General features: G+C 38.5%; 1 protein-coding gene across 2 annotated transcripts in view; it reads left to right on the forward strand.

The window, feature by feature from the left end:
- LOC129768075 (orcokinin peptides type A-like) overlaps positions 1–21,823 on the forward strand; it is a 47,086-nt gene that overhangs the window by 16,681 nt on the left and 8,582 nt on the right. For both annotated transcript variants that reach the window (XM_055769492.1, XM_055769493.1), the window contains one exon: positions 14,713–14,764. In XM_055769492.1, coding sequence (XP_055625467.1) covers positions 14,713–14,764 — 52 coding nt within the window. The remainder of the gene's footprint in view (positions 1–14,712; positions 14,765–21,823) is intronic.

Genomic DNA, 21,823 nt, shown 5'->3' on the forward strand with positions numbered 1-21,823 from the left:
GTTAGTTACACTGACCTTAGATCGAGATAAAAATGCTGTCAGACCATTTATTATGTACGTTACGATGGTCTGCTCATCGAAACCCCCACGTTTTCCCATCGCGTTCATACAGTACACGAACTCTTCTATGGTTTCAGTCGGTAGCCGACGTCGGCTTTGCATGAGATTGTGGTAGTGGATGGAACTCTTGGACGATGGGAAACCTCCTTTGATCGCCGTAGTAAACGTACTCCAATCCGCCACTTCGTCTCTTACCCCTTCAAACCACAGTCGCGCCGCACCCTGTAGTTGAAGCCGAGCACAATACAGCTTCGCATCATCAGTCCAATTGTACGACCGAGCGACACTATTGATCGATTTGACCCATTCTTCTGCGGTTAAACTAGTTGGGTCTTTCGGATCAAATTTGCTCACAAGGCTCTCCATCTCCCTTGGCTCTGGCATTTTAGATCGTGTCTGTAGCTGGGTGAGCGCCTCTTGAAGCTGCCGTTGTGTTTGCAACAGTTCGATCATTTTCCTGTTGCAATTTTTCGGTGTCACTCATTTTTTCGACCTTACTTTTGCTCCGTTGGGTAACGTTCGATATACTGTCCTTATCTTCCGAATCACTCATTACACAGAGGTAATTGACCAAACTAAAAGGTGTAGTAGTGAATATACACGGTCAGATGAGTGGTCTATTGTTCCCTCAACAAGAACAAATAATCTCTTCTCGAACTGATCCGAACTTTTCAGTGTACGCGCTCTTCCAAGCCACCATCCGGTCACTATCGATCTCTGGCCACGCGGTTACTTGCCGTACCTTCTCGTTTTCAATTTTACCCGGTAACGTATTCCCGAAACTCGGTGAATTCCACGTCAAATCCGTTATACCATGAAAACTCCGGTTCCCCGTCCGCGATATCCTGTCTACAGAGATGTAACCTCGATAGGATAGATTTAGCGTAACGAATAAAGGGTGTGTCACATCAAATTGCATCACGGAAAAAACTCTGTAGAAATTCGCCCAGTAGACCGATCCTTTTGAAAATTTTAGACAGTAAAATAAAAACTATTAAACAACTTTTGGCATTTTCTTTTTATTCATACTTCGAGCCCAAGCCCGTATGCTCGCATCTTCCTCTTTACCCTGTCCATAAGGTTCTGTACAACGTCAGGTTGTAGTTTTTTTTGAACAGAAATCCATTTTCTCTTGTAGTCCGCCTCCGATTTGACAACCTTTGGGTTCTTCCGGAGGGCCTGCTTCATAATCGCCCAGTATTTCTCTATTGGGCGAAGCTCGCTTCTGGCACGAAGCGAGATCCGGCCAGAAGATGGTCGGGCCCTCGTGCTGCTTCAATAGTGGTAGTAAGCGCTTCTGTAGGCACTCCTTAAGGTAAACCTGCCCGTTTACCGTGCCGGTCATCACGAAGGGGGCGCTCCGCTTTCCGCAAGAGCAGATCGCTTGCCACACCATGTACTTTTTGGCAAACTTGGATAGTTTCTGCTTGAGAATCTCCTCCGGAACGCTGAATTTGTCTTCTGCGGAGAAGAACAACAGGCCCGGCAGCTGTCGACAGTCCGCTTTGACGTAGGTTTCGTCGTCCATTACCAGGCAATGCGGCTTCGTCAGCATTTCGGTGTACAGCTTCCGGGCTCGCGTCTTCCCCACCATATTTTGCCTTTCGTCGCGGTTAGGAGCCTTCTGAACCTTGTATGTACGACAGGCCCTCCCGCTGCTTGGTCCGCTGGACGAATGAACTTGACAAATTCAGCTTATTATCCCGGACCGAACTTCTCGGATCACGTCTAAACTGCTTAACTACGCGCTTGTGATCTTTTTCACTGACGGAGCATCCATTTTTGCCGTTCTTCACCTTCCGGTCGATGGTTAGGTTCTCGAAGTATCGTTTTAGTAATCTGCTGACCGTGGATTGGACGATTCCCAGCATCTTACCGATGTCCCGATGTGACAACTCCGGATTCTCGAAATGAGTGCACAGGATTAATTCACGACGCTCTTTTTCGTTCGACGACATTTTTCCAAATTTACGAAAAATTGACAGTAAAGCATGGCCAACGTGATCTGTACACTCTTATCTGATTATAAGCGAAAGCTGAAGATATAATTCCTAAAAATTAAATTTCTACAGCGTTTTTTCCGTGATGCAATTTGATGTGACACACCCTTTAAATAAAAGACGTGTATTCTCTTGGATCACTCTTTATCCACTAACCACTATCATATATAAGCTTGAGTATCTATAAAAGGGATCAAAATGAAAATGAACCAGGAATTCAAATAGGGTTCTTTAATTATTCTTTACAAATGTAATAATCAATTGATGTCTACTCGATGATTCAATGCGACCGAGAAGCCGTCAATATCGATCGTCAGATGTCTAATGCATCGCCAATGCAGTTACTCAATCCTGAAGGAGACAATGAGGGGGAAATGAAACAATAGAAAATCAATCTGAATGAAACAAACATCTTGGTATATAACCTCTACTGAAGATTGCTGCAAGTGATATGTTGTATCCGCGTCAAGCATTCCCGCAAACATGGTGTAGAGGCCTAACATTCAATATAACGAGGCTTTCATGTAGTCAACCTCTCCTAACAGATGACATAACATTCAAAAACATATTTTCCAAACTTGATTTGCCAGGAAAAATACGAACCAGATGCAATTCACGATTGCCATCTCAATCAAATATAAATTCTATTGTAACTCCAATAATCAGACTCAATTACTTATTATCTATCGTTTACAGAATCGAATTTCGCCTTAAAATAAAACTTATTCCCTATCTAATAAACCCTCTCACTATGGCAGTGTGCTCCGTCGGAGTGCTACCGCTGAACAGAGTTGCCATAATAAAATCTGTGTTTTTCGTCTCAAAAAATCTTTTTATCTGAGTTTTTCTTCAGAAAATCTGTATTAACTGTCTGTAAGTATACTAATATTATGATCCGAACGAATTTTAATGTGTTAAAAGATAAAGATGATGAACATATTCACAAACAAAAACGGTACTACAATAATTCATAACCGGTACTAAGTAAGAACAAAATTTGTCATTCGTGCTTTAGGGAAGGTTTAATGGAAAAATTCATGTATTGAGGCACTGTGTAGATGTAAAGAGCAGTTCGGTGAATGTTCAAACAGAAAGACAAATAGCGAAAGATGACAAATTAATTATTTTTGTGATCAATGCGAAAGATTTCACGCGAAGAAGAATTGTAGCAAAAATTTTCTAGACATAAACATAAAAACATTGTTTAGTAAATACTTATCAGAAGTTTACATGAAATGAAGGAATTTTGGTCATCTTTGATTCGCACACGAAGATATACATAACTGATTTTCAAGTAAAAATAATCGCGACCAGTACGACACACAAGTCGAAATTTAATGCGACCGCAAAAGGCTGAAATTATAAGTTCAATTTGGAAGCATACTTTTAGCTTTAGTATCATTAGTTATTATGAATTTGACGTTGCTGTTTGTATCTACGTAAAAAATCGCATTCACTGTGCTTCAGTAGAAAAAAAAAGAAAAGTAGAACAATGTTATTTATTTATTGTAAAGCTAGCCGATGATGCAGGCTTTTGCATCTTTTCACCTCAGATTGAACATGAGAAAGTAGTATTACACACTACATATGAATGTCAAAATGACTCTAGACTGATTCGGAGGTCTGTGCATATGGATACAGTTTTTTTCACCCCTGATCAATTTTCAAATTTACTTCAAATAATTCTGTTTTGGTGGATGTACAATACACTTTATCAAAAGAATGTTCCATTTCCTATCGGTAAATATTAATTCAAATCATATTCATGTGACACGGAAGTAGCCTCGGTCAAGTTTTGAGATCAGATGATTGAAAAAACAGTAAAAAATAAGGCAAAATAGGTGTATCACCCAGTGTTGTGAATGGTCGACATTTTTCTTAACCATCACATACTGTCCTTGCACGACAGTTACGGCTCATTTCGTAATGTGAATGTTACCAAGAATGCACAGTCACATCAAAAATAAATGCACAGACGAAACCACGACCATCAGTTGAACGTTTATATGTTCTCTCTTTTTGGCGAACGTACACAGAAAAGCGGTGAAAATGTGCTATTTTCATTCTACCATTCGTGGTCATAACCAAGGCGCTTGTATAAATGTATAACAGGTGAAGCAACATCATCACTTCAACGAGAAGGGGATTGCGGTTTGTGGAGCGGGGGTTCTTTGTTTTGTTATTGTTAGGATACGCCATTTTTGCATTTTCACATGCGAGAGTAGTGGATGAACTAGATGAGAATGAAATTCTACAAAATCATCCCGTCTTTTTCACATAAATTTGCGAAAGCCGAACAAAGTAGGCATCGTTCGAATAAGCGTCGCAGCAGTTTGTAGAGAGTCGCCGGGAGCGTTCTGATGCTGTTTGTAAACAATACCGACAGCAATTCCAATATGGCTGAAAGTGCATTTCATATGATTGTTTCACCTGGTATATATAGAGGCGCCTTGATCATAACCATCCTTTAATTCCGGCTACTTTGACTGCAGTTTTAATGTCATTTGACATTAAAACTGCAGTGGTATGCATTTTTTTCTCTCTTTATTCTGCATTCAAGCGTAGCTGCACACATACATCCACCTTCTCACTCACACATCCATTCACGATGGATGGTATTTAGACGGATGGCTCATATCAAGGCAACCGTCAAACTCTCCCCTATCGGTCTATCGGTCGTTTGACTGTTCATTTTATGATGTTCATCAATGACACAGCCAAAGATGCCAACCTTCCTTTTTGCGCGTTCCCTGATATCCTGACGAACACTCAATTTATCCTGATTTTTGTACTCTTTACATTATTCGTAATTAATATACTGGTTTCCATGTCAATGTTTTCTGTCATGAGAGTTCTCCGGTTCACACTTGAATATATCTAACATTAAGAGCCCCCGCAGACTGCAGACTGATTTGTCGGCCGATAGTTTGGTCGACTTCCTAATCAGTACGGAAAGGTATGCATGTGCGCACATTACGCCGATTCAGTTGGGTCGGTGTTTGCACCAGAAGGCCGACCCGACCAAACTGTTGTTTGACAGAAAGTCTGTAGTATGCGGGGGCTCTAAGTTAAATTCTCTAGACGCAAAGCTGTATTTATATTTTTTATCTCTACCCTCAATTGTTTCATGGCTTTCCAAAACAGTGCTAGAAAATTTCATGAAGCCAGATTGTCTGAGGAATTCATGAAATTACAACGAGATTAAGTTTGAAGAACAACATTGCCTTATTGAGTAGAATGTGTATGTAGATTAGGGTGGCAGCGAAAATGGTCGTGTCAAATTTCACAAACCGACCATGTACATTTTGTTTATTGGTCCAAAAAATCTTCCAAGGGGGGATTGAGCTGAAATTTTACACAGGTCATTTTTTTGGGCCAATAAACAAGATGTACATGGTCGGTTTTTGAAATTCAATGATGAAATTTTTTCCATACATCTATTGCTACCCTAATGTAGATGTATTCCCAGAGTTACTAATGTAGGAATACGTTTCGGAGTGTAACATTTTACAAGTCAATATAAAAAGATTTTATATGTAATTTGTTCGTCTGATTCAAAGTAGAGTCAACTTTAATGATGGGACTATGGTAAATATATCTATAACCGTTATTAGTATCATAAAAATTAGGAAAAATTCAACAAGTCTTCCACTGCTGATTTGCTTTCCTGATTTGTTGAGTAATGATTTATTCCAAAGCATGGACGACGAATTCAGTGAAAAATTTGAATATTGATTTCTCTGCAATTGACTGTAGTGATCCTGTAGGTTTTTCGGAAAAAATATAAACGATCAAAAGGTTAGGTGAAACACTAGCATTTCCGCTTATGCAAGGATTTTTACCATGCTTATTAATTCTTTTACATATCCGGTCTTCGCTCGAAGAAAGATACACCCTGTTTCTGGTGGGATTTGGAATGGATTCTGTGTTATGAGCTACTACTCACGTGTATAGCTCGCAGCAGTTTTCGACGAGGAAGTAAACATGGTCTGGGAGGATAGAATATTTAAGCTGCGTGAAAGATGGCGAATGATTGTGAAACAGCACTATGGATATAAAATTAAATTATAAAGCTTTGATTGAAAATTAGGTTTGTGTTTTCCCAAAAATCGACATTAACTTTTCGGACAACCCATTTTGAACTATCCTGATTTATCCTGATTTTTATTTTCACTCTTCCTGATTTTTTAAAATTATAGTTGGCAGCCCTGGACACAGCACACACGTCTCTATAAATAATCGTGCGATTGTGACAATTAGCAAGACTGGTGTCACCCTCATATTTTGTTTTACCGTCCTTGGCATGAGTGAAACCTTGACAATGCCGTGGTATTGATTCAACCAGCTAAGCTGTAAACGCTATTTTGTTCCACTCAATTACCTACCATAGTTGTTGAAGGCTTGTAGGGTTAGTTTTTTGAACCTTAATTTCCAATATATTCCACATATGTCAATTGTTTCAAGGACAGGAGATTATACTGACCGCTCAAAAACTTTGAATTTTATTTCCAATTAGATATAGCAATGCTTTTGAATCCGTACACTTTTTTATTACATTCAATGTCATACCAAAACCATAACATTTTTTGTGTGTTGAATTATTGTGACTGATAGTTACTATTGTATCATTTAGGTGTAATGTCAAGCATTGTACCTAGCTGTTGGCAATAAAAATACAAAAATCAAACAAATATTGGTGTTTCACAAACCCATATCCGGAATAAGAAATACATTCAGAAGATGATTTTGAATACGGACAGCGGATCAAAGCAAGCGATGAAACATCGTATTGAAGGAGTTGCATAAGATTGTGCGAAATTGAAACCAAAAGTGACCGGAATTCAAATATCTATATAAATAAAAATGTAAGGCAAACTCTGTTGGTAAGCGGAAAACCCGAAGAAGGGATGGTCCGATTTTAGCCTTCTTTATTTTGTTGTATTCGTCTCTTCCCGTAGCTCAATGTATTGGAGAGAAAAATCGGAAAATTTTCGGAAAACTCTGAAGGAAGGTCGAAAAATTAGGAAAATTGAATTCCCACATGTTCGAAAATTACATTATAATAAGCGTTGTTAGTCCATGTTTGCGCTATCGAAATTGATCTTCGTTCGTAAATGGAAATAGATATTCAGTCGAAATAACGCATTTCCATATCATATATCTATATAAATAAAAATGTAAGGCAAAATCTGTTGGTAAGAGGAAAATCCGAAGAAGGGATGCTCCGATTTAGCCTCCTGCATTTTGTTGTGTTCGTCTCTTCCCGTAGATCAATATAGTGGAGAGAAAAATTGGAAAATTTTCGGAAGATCCTAAAGGAAGGTAGGCAAATTGAATTCCCACATGTTCGAAGATTACATCATAATAAGCGTTGTTAGTCCATCCGATGGTTGTGCTATCGAAATTAATCTTTGTTCGTAAGTGGAAATGGATTTTCTGGCGAAATAACGCATTTCCATATCTTATATCTATAAATAAAAATGTAAGGCCAAATGTGTTGGTAAGCGCAAAATCCGAGGAAGGAATGGTTCAATTTGAGTCTTCCCGTAGATCAATATAGAGGATAATATAGCAATTTTTCTTCCCGTAGATCAATATAGCGGAGAGCAAAATCAGAAAATTTGGAAAATTTAATTCCCATATGTTCTACAATTAGCTAAGCGTTGTTAGTCCATCCGATGGTTACGCAATCGAAATTGATCTTTGTTCGTAAGTGGAAATGGATTTTCAGGTGAAATAACGCATTTCCATATCTTTTATCTATATAAATAAAAATGTAAGGCAAAATACAGGAGGCTTAAATCGAAGCATCCCTTTTTCGGATTTTCCGCTTACCAACAGATTTTGGTAAGCGGAAAATCCGAAAAAGGGATGCTCCGATTTCAGCCTCCTGTATTTTGTTGTATTCGTCTCTTCCCGTAGATCAATATAGTGGAGAGAAAAATTGAAAAATTTTCGGAAGATCCTGAAGGAAGGTCGGCAAATTGAGTTCCCACATGTTCGAAGATTACATCATAATAAGCGTTGTTAGTCCATCCGATGGTTGTGCTATCGAAATTAATCTTTGTTCGTAAATGGAAATGGATTTTCAGGCGAAATAACGCATTTCCTTATCTTATATCTATAAATAAAAATGGAAGGCCAAATGTGTCGGTAAGCGCAAAATCCGAGGAAGGAATGGTTCAATTTGAGTCATTCATATTTCGTTGTATTCGTCTCTTCCCGTAAATCAATACAGCGGAGAGAAAAATCGGAAAATTCGGAAAATTCGGAATTCCCATATGTTCTACAATTAGCTAAGCGTTGTTAGTCCATATGATGTTTGCGCTAACGAAATTGATTTTTGTTCAAAAGTGGAAAAGGATTTTCAGACAGAATAACGAATTCCTATATCTTCTATCTATATAAACAAAAATGAAAGGCCAAATGTGTTGGTGTGCCCTAAACCCGAGGAAGGAACGGTCCGATTTGAGCTGTCTTTATTTTGTAATGTTCTCTGTATCAAACATGTATTCCATGCAACGGGAAAACATGTTATTTCCAAATGCTTGAAGAATCTTGAACGAGAATTGTGTCTGAAAATAATTTTATATTATAAGGACGAATTTTTGTAGAAGTTCTAGACAATTTATAGTAAAAGAAAATTGTAAAGGGTCAAAGGGTAATCAATCAACGAAGAGTTCAGTGATTGGACTCACTAACGTTCACTTAGTAAGAAAATGTGGATGTTTGAAAGTATTCAAATCAAAAATCTATTTTGGGCGGGACGAAGTTCGTCGGGTCAGCTAGTATATAAATAAAAATGGAAGGCCAGAAGTGTTGCAAAGCGGAAAACCCGAGGAAGGGATGGTTCGATTTGAGCAGTCTTTATTTTGTTGTATTCGTCCCATTACGTAGTTCAATATAGCGGAGAGGAAATTCGGAAAATTTTCAGAAAACTCTGAAGGAAGGTCGGAAAATTCGGAAAACTGAATTCCCATATCGTCTACAATTACATCATGATAAAAGGTGTTAGTACATTTGAAGTTTGCCCTAACGACATTGATCTTTGTTCGAAGGTGGAAATAGATTTTCGGACGAAATAACGCTTTCCTATATCTTCATCTATATTAATAAAAATGGAAGGCCAAATGTGTTGCTAAGCGAAAAACCCGAGGAAGGGATGAGTCCGATTTGAGCCGTCTTTATTTTGATGTATTTCTCTCTTCCCGTAGTTCAAAATAGCGAAGAGAAAAATCGATTTTTTTTTCGAAAAACTTTGAAGGAAGGTCGTAAAATTCGAAAATTGAATTCCCATATTTTCTACATATACATCATGATAAAAGTTAGCTTAGTAAGAAAACGTGAATGTTCGAAAGAATTCATATATAAAAATTATCGGCGGGACGAAGTTCGCCGGGTCAGCTAATCATGAATAAAAAAATGTCCGGATTTGAAATCAATGAAAAAAATTACAAATTTGAAACAAATATTACATGGTTTGTGAAATTCTGTGATTCACAACTTACATGAAAACCTTCTTGTTTTATAGGAACGGTGATTTTTCATGCTATGATATGTCAATATTTTTTATTAGTAGAAGTTATCATCATATGCGCTTAAGGTGAAGGTGGAAGCTAGCCACAAATGGCTGCCACAATGGCGCTCATTTCTTTCATCTCCCTCCCTCACCCTTCGCCCGAAAATCAATAATTTTGCGAAACAGTGTGGAGAAAATGATCATTTTCGCACACTTCCCATGAAGTAATATCAGCCAAACTCTAATCGATTACTCACAAGATATTAAATTTTCATCTGCTGTCGCACTGTATAGTGAACAACGTCGGAAAACTCGAGCAAGTGCTCTGAAAGTTAAATTTTCATTTTTCAATCTTCGACAATGGTTTTGTTTGTATTGATGAGAGCATCGTTATTTTTTCGACACTGATGCCAGACAACATCATCGAAACATCTATCAAAACCACTCAATAAAATGTTATTCCTGAGTCATAGCGTTTCATATCATGAAAATCAATAGAATAAAATTGTGTTGATATCAATACAATCATTATTTTTACGTTTAATGGGTATATAATGTAAGTTTTAGCAACTTCAACATTGGGTAAGAAAATTGTATTGCAGAGCTCGGAACACTGCCACGGCTGCCTATGCTTTCAAAAACAATAAACGGAAAAGTACTACAGTCAATCAAAATGTCTCGGCCAAGGAAGAGAAGAGTTAAGGCTCTCCAACGTGAATATGTGAAAACAATACGACCAACGAAGGAAAATATGAAGGAATTATCAGCATGCGGAAGAACTTGTTAATATCAAAAGAGGCCCAATTCGCATGTGTTATAAATTTGCTCATGTTACGCTCGCGTATAATCAGTATTGTCAGTGTCAATGAAGCGCCACACAGTCTGATAAGTGAATTGATCTATTTACATGTGCTTCGCTCTTCTCTCACAAACACTATTACCCCATTTCTACACGTGGGTTTACCTATACTACTACAATGGCTAGCTTCCACCTTCACCTTAAATGTTCGAATTTCGATGCATTGCGATACCAGTTTCGAGGTAGGCTTCGGATCTCCAACTCGCTGGAATGTGAAACGACGACCAAGCTTCAGTTTTTGCGAACTTGCTGGAACTTTCGCTTCAAAATGTCCATATAAGCCTCTTTTGTCAAATCGAGTTATCCGACGCCACTTGAAGCCACCGAGCCATAAACCATGACACTACCTATCCTGTACAGATAAAAAATATCCTGTAAAGTTAAATAATAGACAAGTCAAATTGGCCAGCAAAAGTCAAAGTGAAAGTTAACTTGGCAAATTATGATGTTGTAAAAATTCACCTCGTCAATGTTCAACTGTTGACTGTCAACACTCCTTCTTGGGCTTCCGCCGATTCGTCACCATTTGCGTGTTATAACATTATTTTAGCTTCAATTTAATATGATCTTATATCCACTTCAGTGGTTCTTTTAATATTTTTCTATGATAACCATGATTGCATAGAGCCACTCCACCCTTGAAAAGCTAGGTTAGAATGAAGTCAATGTCGCGCTGTTTGATTTGTCACATGGATGGGAAACTTACACTCTACTTATTTTGAATTTATGATAGCAGATGAACCAAGCATGGATTAACTTTCGATACGATAGTCAACTCGGGAAATTGTCACAACAAACTGGTACTAAGCATATTTGAATGTATTCGTGTGGATGAACTTTTTTATGGTATTTTTTGCTTTCGTTTTTAGTTTCTCATGACATAATCCCTGAGTGTAGGGATAATTTCAAGCACTTTTGATTAGAAAATGATGGGTGCTAAAACATTCATAAAATAAATGAAGAATTATTTCAAGAGCGATGCTACAGACTAACTTTTCGTTTGTTGTGAAACTTATCACTTATATCGGACGTTGAACCTGAAAATATTAGGCTGTCAAAAAAGTCCTGCGGTATTTCCGCGAGGTGTCGTTATAAGCGCGTAGTTCTAGTTGTATACATTGTATCGAGTCATACTATAGCTTGTTGGAAATGGAATTTTTGACAGTGTTTTGTTTGGTTAAGTCGTTCGTGAGTTATAGTGTCGCAAATATGGAGCAAAATAAAGAGAAAATCCGACATATTTTACAGTACTACTATGACAAAGGCCAAAATGCATCTCAAGCTGCCAATAAAATTTGTGCAGTTTATGGACCCGATACAGCTTCCATTTCCACCGCACAACGATGGTTTCAACGTTTTCGTTCTGGTGTAGAAGTCGTCGAAGATGCGCCACGCTCCGGAAGGCCTGTCGTCGAAAATTGCGACAAAATCGCTGAATTAGCCGAGAAAGACCGGCATAGTAGCAGCCGTAGCATCGGCCAAGAGCTGGGGATAAGTCATCAAACCGTTGTTAACCATTTGAAGAAGCTTGGATTCACAAAGAAGCTCGATGTATGGGTGCCACACACGTTGACGCAAAAAAAAACATCTTTGACCGTATCGACGCATGTGAATCGCTGCTGAATCGCAACAAAATCGACCCGTTTCTGAAGCGGATGGTGACTGGCGATGAAAAGTGGGTCACTTACGACAACGTGAAGCGCAAACGGTCGTGGTCGAAGCCCGCTGAAGCGGCTCAGACGGTGGCCAAGCCCTCATTAACGGCCAGGAAGGTTCTGCTGTGTGGTTGGTGGGATTGTCAAGGAATAATCTATTATGAGCTGCTTCTCTATGGCCAAACGCTCAATTCGGACCTGTACTGCCAACAACTGGACCGCTTGAAGGTAGCACTCATGAAGAAGAGGCCATCTTTGATAAACAGAGGCCGCATTGTCTTCCATCAGGACAACGCCAGGCCACACACTTCTTTGGTGACGCGCCAGAAGCTCCGGGAGCTCGGATGGGAGGTTCTTTTGCATCCGCCGTATAGTCCGGACCTTGCACCAAGTGACTACCACCTGTTTTTGTCCATGGCGAACGAGCTAGGTAGTCAGAAGTTAGCCACAAAAGAGGCCTGTGAAAATTGGCTATCCGAGTTTTTTGCCAATAAGGAAGCGAGCTTCTATAACAGGGGTATTATGAAGTTGGCATCTCGTTGGGAACAAGTCATCGAACAAAACGGCGCATATTTGACTTAAAACAGATGATTGTGACTAATTTTATGAACAAATGAAAATTCAAAAAAAAATACCGCAGGACTTTTTTGACAGCCTAATATTACCAAGCCATGGAACGATTATATACTCACCGTTACCAATTCAAATTACTGCAACCGATACGATCTCAGTTGATCAAATTACAATCAATTCCTGTCTATCAAAGACGTCATGAGCGGTTAATGGCTTCAAATGAGAAGCTTCGAATGTTTCTCTTATGCGCTATGTAGAAGGAATTCAACCGTTGAGCACACTGGAAATCACTTGCCCAGGAAAAACAAACAAGAAACATGCACTCGACTCATTAAATTTAATAGCACGTGAATGTATCATTCCGCTTCCCACACTTTGGGACATAGCGAAAAAGTTACATATCAATTTACGACTTCATTTGTTGCAATTCGCTGCTCGTGAACATCGCTGACTGCCGAGCAGCATTCATAACTTTTTCATATTCTCACCGTTGGGGTCCAGTGGAGATAACCCTATTTAAGGCATGGCTGAATATCCCTCCTAGTGAAGATGGCCTAAGGGAATTTATAACACTCATATTTTCTTGTTTTTAAAACCATTTTCCCTGCAATAAGTCAGAGCATCCTGAAAGAGGTGGGTGGAAACCGTTCTCCATTTGATTGATAACGAGACCATAGCGAATGTGGGGATCCAAGCAAGAGAACCAAATGGTTATGCAACGCATTGGTTGTTGCCGCCGTCTGTTCGCTTTTTAACGCCATCGTTTACACTCTGCTCCTCGTTTGTTGTTTGAATGTAGCTTTCCTGGGAGCCGAACGGATCAAGCTGCGTAGTTTGATGCTGTTTCCATGTATCAATTCCTTCGGTGTATGCAGTTCACTGTTTTTACGAATGCAGTGAAGATACTTACCAATTATGAGTGTTGGTTATTCAACAGAAGCATCGAACGCCTCGAACGACGCCATTCCAGTTTAAACAAAAAAACAAAACACCATGCGCTCTCCCGTCGCCTACTGTGCCTGTGCATGCGATGGAGACGGAGCTGGTTTGCAGAATGGATACCACCGACTTGGATTGCCCTCCGATGAATGCATTACCAGCATTAGCTGAACGTTCTCCCTTTCGTCAACCCTTTCCCGTCATCTTAATCCCGACATCATAATCAATCACATGTGACCCGTCCCCTGTCCCCAGATGCAGTGAAAGTGATACTTCTCAGAAGAAGGAAAAAAAATGCAAAACAAAAATTTGTGTTCGCTTTTCTGTGTTCGTCGTGAATATTTAATGTGCCATGTGCGTGTGTCGTTTTCTCAGGTATTCGCTTCATTAGGGCTGCCACTCACTGTGATATCGCCAAAGTTCACCGTGTCTACTAATCAATACCACAATTTGTTGCCTCATCTCGCATCTCGCAGAGTACCTGTACTTCAATCGCGTGCTGCTCAGTGGAGGAGGCTCCCCGCTGGAGGTGGGAGCGACCTCCCGTCAGAGCCTATTCCGCCGGGATCAACGCGCACTGGACTCGATTGGGGGTGGCAATCTGCTGAAGCGCTCACTGGATTCCATCGGCGGGGGAAATTTGCTGAGAAAATAAATTGGCCCCCTGCTCCAGTCAATTTTCCAATGTTTTGGGGAATCTTCAGATTGCGTGTCAACATCAAGCTCCCCGGAATAATACGCGTACCCTTGTGGAATGATGCTTCCCACCGGTTTTGTTTTGTGTTTTATTCATTCTTAATTTTTTTCTAAGGATTTGAAAGGTTGTGAATGGCGGTTGCCTGTTCGGTGTAGAAAACACCAAACGAAATTGCCATTATGTAATAATCGTACTAATCAGCTGGAAATTGACGATCGTCGGCCTGTGAAAATTCAGTGCACATCATAAACGAAATCAAGGGCAACGATGTTTAATGAACGCGTCACTTAACTTTTCTCATATAACTAGTTAACAATAAAGATGATTATTTATGAATATAGTTGTTTTATTCACTGATGATATGTTTTAAATTCAATAATTTGGACTAATCTCTAATTTCATACACGTAGCTTCACAGCCAGCAAAGACAGGTGTGAAGGACATGGGCGAGAAGGAACGAAGGTAAGATTATTTGATATATTGTTATACATAATGATATGATGTACAGGGTCTTTTAGATTCAACGCTTACATAAAAAAAACATCGAATAGCTCCTTATAATTTTTTTTTCGCTCCGTCGATGGTAACACTGCATTCCCCACTTCGGGACGATAATATTCGTCTACTCGTTCAGTCTGATCGGATGGATGGTCAAGATCAGTGCCACAAATTATCAAAATTTATTCACGAATGAAGAAGTTAGATTTTTCCCAGTATTGGATGAGTTCTCTTCTGTTGAAACTCAACACCATATCTGTCATAATGAGTATAACACGAGAGTCGAGACGCATAAGCTTTGTCTGGTATATTGATCGAAAACAGCATGAACGAATTTCGAAAAGCCTGCATTCAGGCACTTCCATTACTGTCAATAATTTCAGATGATTATCACGAACGTTAAGTTGATCTTCATCGCTTGCAGTGAATTTTCATTGAAAACGTGTCACCCATTGCACATATAAATGGTGGTGTATGCCATTTCCGGGCAATCGTGAGTAGATTCATAAAACGTAGCAAGAGTTATTCTATACATTCCATTGCCGAACTCGCCAAAAACAAGAATTTTGTGTGATGAATCGCCATCCTTTACCACTAATCAATTTTACTCTCAATTGGTGACGTTGAATTTTATGTTTTGATTTTCACTAACACGCAATGATCTTCATTTTCGATCTTACGAATACCATGACGAAACAGAAGGTGCAAATGAAAAATAAACTTCATGGCAAGCTGATGTTGATGTTCATTCCACCGGGGTTCATTGACAGTGTTGTTTCATATTTATTGACTCTCGCTTGAGCAGTACGTTATCAATACATGGAAGGCAGAAATTCGCCGAATTTGAATGTCGCGAACGTGAATGTTTTCAGCACTGGTCAAGATATACAATTTACAAGAACGTGTATTTTTAGTGAAATCGTATTACTCGAGCAACCGAAGCCCTAATGAAACTTTGTCCTCTTATGGTAAGAATTTCAACATTTCTCGTCGTCGATTACTTCCTCTGGGGGTACGTGAAGGACCCTTGCTATATTAATAAACCACAAAATTTGGAGGAACTCAAAGAAGAAATAACTCGGATTTTCCAAAGATTCAAAGTCGTAATGTTAGAGTTGTGCATGAAGAATTTTGTTCACCGTTTAAAACGCGTTATCGAAAAAAGGGGTGGTTTATTTTCGTTTTTTTTTTTAAATAAAAATCGGTTCACTTTTATAGAAGTTATTAAAATTTGTTGCATGAGCGTTTAATCTGAAAGACCCTGTATATCATACTTGAAGAAAATTCCTTTCACGCATATGGTCAAACCTCAGCTATGATAGAATTATTGAACTTACCTCTTCTTGGCCTTTGTTTGCCTTAAACTGGCTTTTATTGGAAAAATACGCTGCTTAGAACGACTTTTGAAGTTATTGAAAATATTATATATTCTAGTGTAAAAGCACGAATTTCGGACTTTTTTTTGTTGAGCTTTGAACAAATAAAACAAGGAATAATTTTACCGTCCATTATTTCAATATTTGTTTCTTTATCCCTTAACAACGCAACAACAATTAAAACAAAAAACAATCTGTATTAGAATAGTTAAAAGCTAACGAAATGAGGGGGTTCAAATAAAAGTTATGCCGTGGCGTACACGATTCCAGCCCGTCTGGTTATCCGAACCAAAAACAAAATCGAACAAATTCTGAATCAGTAAAGATGCCGCTATGATATGAACAAGTAAAACAAAAATTTCAAACAAATTTTTATGACGATTTAAAATTTTTTGAATGTTTATATTTCAAAATTTTACTTTTTTTTTATTGATTCATATGATAGAGAGATTACAAAGGATAAAGATTTATTCACACCGAATTTGAAATAAATCGGTTCCGTAGAAATTGAGATATCGTGTACACCAGCTCGCAAAAAACTCGAGTTTCGTGGAAAAGGCGTTTGAAGTTGTGTGTCAAAGCCGTACTAAATTAGATTAGTTATCTATAACTCGATGAATACACACATCATGTTGGATCTTCGATTGTCGGCATGAATACAGTGTTGTAAAAACCATGCTTTTTGAAGATTCTTAAAATAAGATTGTGACAAAGGTGAAAAAGATAACAGTTTGAATGATTTTTTCGTTGATTAAAATAATCAAATTCTTTATTATTGTTCGGAATAAATAACCAGTGTTCAAAAATCACTAAATTTGAAAAATTTCTCAGTGGAATGTTGTATAATTTTACTATTTTAATAGTTTTTCTTATACAAAGCGTGGAGTTTCGAAAGTTTATTTTCTCAAACCGTTTATTTGTAAGTCTCAATCGCAGAAGCCTTGCAGAGTCGCTAATTCAATGTTTGTTTACACTATTTCTTCTTCAATTTACGTTTAGAAGGAATCGACCCAATGAGGTACATATAGAGGAGGAGCAGTAGGCGAAGTGTATCTGTATTGGCAAGCAAAATATCGTGTCGTAATTATTGGGTTCAATATGGAATGTATATGGAAGAAACAAAACAATGTTGAAAGTACTCACGGTTGCATGATAATTTGAGCCAAAATTCTCATGAAATCATTCAACTGGTTGTTTTTAACAGATGACAATTATATCGTGGCTTATTTCGATTATTCATGTGGTAGAAAGGTCCAGAGAGCAGTCGTATGCTTAGTTCTCGAAAGCAGTAATATTTTCGATGAAATTTTGATTAATTGGCGACTATTATCTCACAAAAAACACACCGACACTGAGAGCCTTCGAAACATCAACTTCATAACGGTAAAATAATTAAACTTCGTTTGTTTCTATGAACGTGGGGGAGTGAAAATAGTACATGAAAATATCACTTTTATCCGTCTTCTTCGATGTGATTTCACAAATATTCACTCCACGCTATCACATTAGCCTCATATTCAGCGGGAGCTCTTCAAAAATGTACGTTTTTAATTGAAGAATAGCATTCCTGAAAATAGCATTTTTACATGGATGCGGTGGGCAATCAAAGATAAACACAACGACTGACGTCACTATTTGCGAAATAGTTATTGCAGCGCATGCTATGTCGCTCAAAACTCGACCATCTTCATTACCTTTTTTCCAGGACATTGGATTCAACCGATTATTCGCGGTTTACTCGAGGTTAAGAAGGCAACCATTTTTGTGGGACTGGACGTGTTGTGATATAGAAAGATATAGAAATAGACTATAGTTAGGCTGGCCAAATAGATCAGGTCTAAAAACGGGACACGGGAAACGGGACAGAATGCATTGGTCTACATAGATCGACGAAATAAAATAAAAGATTTCGAATGCTTATAACTCGAGTATTTATTAATAGATCGCAAAGGTGTTTGCATCATTTGATAGGAAATACTGCTACGCATCTATCGCATTGACTAACATTTGGTTTTTCTTGAGATAAACGGTTGAGTAATTGTGAAGTGTCAAGCATTATCCAAACGTGCCATTTGCCATGTTTTTAACGGTCCAATTTGTGTTCCTCAAATGGTTCCGACCAAAAGAAGCAACCAAAGTAACAGCGGAATATAATTTGAATACAAGCGGAATCGTAAGTCCCTCTGTTAGTGATTGTACCGTCAGTCAAATCAAATAAATTTGGCAGTTGCCTTCTGAAAACATCATTCATTTTCTAACCACGAAACAGAGCTCATACGCTAAGGCTACCTTTCCAGCATAGCCACGAATATCATTATCAGCAGTGTGTAGCGGTTGCAACGGCCAAAGAGTTTTAATTTTCTGCCATCCAACGGACAACCATCACCCAGTGCCAAAATAAGGACACATATTGCGACATATGCTAGTTTGATCGGCGCTTTTCATGGCTACCAAACTATTCACAAAAGAGTTATTACAATTGAATTCAATGCAACAGTTCGATGCATTCTAAAGTGATATTCGAAATAATAAAAAAGGAAACTGATTCTGGTTTACTTGGGGAGAACTAGTGTGCCTTTGGAAGTGTTTTTGAGCTCCACCATCCACCAATAGATGGTGATCCGATTCCGATCGATCTTGAATTTTCTACGAATTTGTGCAGGAAACAATGGTTAGAAGTGACGTCGTCAACAATCAAACATCTACAACGCTCAGCAATGAAGTGATATTTAGATGATGAAGCCACTTTGGGAAGAAGATTATTGTTTTTGGAAAATTCATCATAAAATTTGTCACATTCCAGATCAAAGTTGTGTTGTGTTGGATAATTATCATAGCTTCAATGGTTTCAACATTGAGTCGTGACTTTTCCGTTATCCACATTGTAGGAATCGTAGATCATCATCGTTATCATCGTAGGAAAAAAAATCCTTTCAAGTGGTGCGGTACTATTTGGCAGACACAAATTTTAGTCAATGATTTCATTATACCCAATAAATTTCTAAAAATTTATTCCTCCCTCTTATCCCTTTAATTATTCCTTCAATCTTTGTCACTTTTGAGAACAGTTTGCATCTCATTTTAGGTTGTAGAGTTCTAATACAATAATCCAAATTAACAGCAATTTTTTAAAAAGAGCAATAAATGTTTGAAAGATCACTAAACAATTTTTGGTGAAAGGCAACCAATTTGCAGCAAACTCTTTCTCTACAAATATACTGAGAAAAATTTTCGAAGGTGGGCGACGGTGCGATGAGAGGACAAGACAAACAAACTAATAACGAAAAAGAAGAACACAAATATGTCATACCTGTTGTTGCACTCAATGCGAAACTTCCATTGGAATCTTTTTGTTTATCCAATTACAGGAACAATGCGAATCAAACAATTCATTGAAGTTTCCCTCGATTTTATTTGACGTTTAACATGCCGGACCAGCTAAAACGCGAATGTCGATAAGTGGTCTTCCCTTTTCGCCCAGTTAGTGAATGTTTACTGTAGTAGTTATTGGACAAGTCTACTCAATACACGAGTTAAGTGTGAACACGACTTCCATCCAAGCCTTTGAACTATGCTCTCGAAGAAACATTTGGTATAATTGAATGTAGCTACCGCTCAAGACTTCCAGTGTCCCAATCGGTTTGCCAACTCAAGGGGCAACTCTGACGCAGTAATTGGAACAAATCATCGTACGAAACCTGTCTATCAAACAATTCGCCTTCCTGGACACCCACCTTTGCGATAATGTCCGCCTTCTCATTCCCAGGAATTAAGCAATGAGAGGGGCCAATACAAGGGTCTTATCTGACCTTTCGATCAGTGCACTCATCTGCTGCCACATTTTGACAAGCAATAAGATGGTTTACAGGTTTACCGTTTACAGAAGACACAAGAGTCATCATTGAAGACACCGAACCTAGTGAATCCATTGAGACGAAACCCATCAGTGAAGTATCTTTTTATGCAATTGACTTGTTGGCACTTTCCATTAACCCGTTTTATGCCAAGTGTTTGAAAAATCGAACAGTAACTTCGATAATTTTTCATGGCTTTGGAAAGCAACTCTATGGTAAGGCTTTGGCATCAAATGATAGCTTAATCTATTAGCTACCACTTTCTATCAATTTTATTCAAATTTGTATCACATAAAAATCGATTCAAAGCAACTATGTGCGGAAAGTACATAACCTCACATAACCTAACAAAAAAAACAAAGCCTTACCAAATATGAAAATATGTAAACTTTGCTAGAATATTACTTTGATAAAAGATCACACATTGTGATGTAGGAATAAAAGTATTGGATTGAACCTCATACAAGAACAAAAACGTAGGTTTTTGTTTGGCCCTTTTTTGATTTTTTTGTCTTTTTCCGGAAAACGGAAGAACGGAAAAAAATAATTCTTGAAGATTGGGGTTTCTGTAACGTCAATAATCAAAATTACACCAATGGCTCTCGTTAAAAAAAATATTTTTACAGCTTGGTCGTTAATGGGTTAAAAATATGCGGAATGATAATAGAGCTAGCTGATCTAGAATCCACAGAGTTGCTTGTTTCATCGACATATCATATTCAATAAAGGAACTGCTGATGGTAAAGTGAGCACGGTCGGGTAATCGGGTAATCGATTGAAGACATATATCTGACGATATACAGTGGTGATAAGTTCTCATAAACCGATATTGTATTCTCTAAAGAATTTTCTCGAAATCTTCGAAATTTGTGGCTCCGCATTTCACCAGTATTCTGAGAGAAAGTTACCAGAATCGGTTCCGTAGAGGTGGTACTCTTGCTAGAATCTAAAGGCTCATGTTATGTGATGAGTGTATACAGCCGAGAACTATACACAGACCATGATATTGAAATCGTTCCAATTTTGGAATGTGACCTTTAGCTGCTGAAAGAAAGCAAAAAGAGCTATACTCTAGAATAGACAGAATAGTTTCATGGAGCGTTATGAGATCTACCGGATGAGCTCCCCACCACGTGCCTTAAATCGAACGGGGAAAGTTGACCCTCTTTTGCCATTCTTACTTCAAATACGTGGGCATTCCAAGTGCATTTTGAATCAAACAAGACTCCAAGGTATTTTAAGGTCAATGATTGAGTGATGTTTCAGCCCAAAAGCTTCAGTTGCAATTGGGTTGGAAACCACTTTTGAGTAAACACTACCAATTCGATTACACCGTTGCTAAATGGAAGAGTCCTTCGCCTTGTCGAAGTTCCCTGCCTTGTCGAAGTCTCAAACGGTTCCGACAGATTGCCAGTGATCCGCCTACCATTCGTTGTTCCCTGAATAAATCTGGTTGTTCATATTGATTCGTAGTGGATAGAATGTATGTACAAGGTTTTCTATTTCGGGCTTCCGAAAGTTAAATTATACAATAAAAATGATGAAAAACCGGCAAATGTTTTTCGAGTATTACGGACGGATTTTGGTTGTCATGGACGGCCTACAGAGCACACAATCGCTAATGTAATGCGTAAATTCGAACAAACTGGATCCGTAGCGGATATTGTGAAACCTGTGCATCATCGTAATGTGCGTTCGGCCGAAAATATTGCTGCTGTTGCTGCCAGTGTGGAGGATGACCCGAATGTTTCGATTCCACGGCGTGCTCAGCAATTGGGCTTGTCAAACACATC

The sequence above is a fragment of the Toxorhynchites rutilus genome, chromosome 2, assembly GCF_029784135.1.
Source record: "Toxorhynchites rutilus septentrionalis strain SRP chromosome 2, ASM2978413v1, whole genome shotgun sequence".
In the NCBI taxonomy this organism is placed as follows: domain Eukaryota; kingdom Metazoa; phylum Arthropoda; class Insecta; order Diptera; family Culicidae; genus Toxorhynchites; species Toxorhynchites rutilus.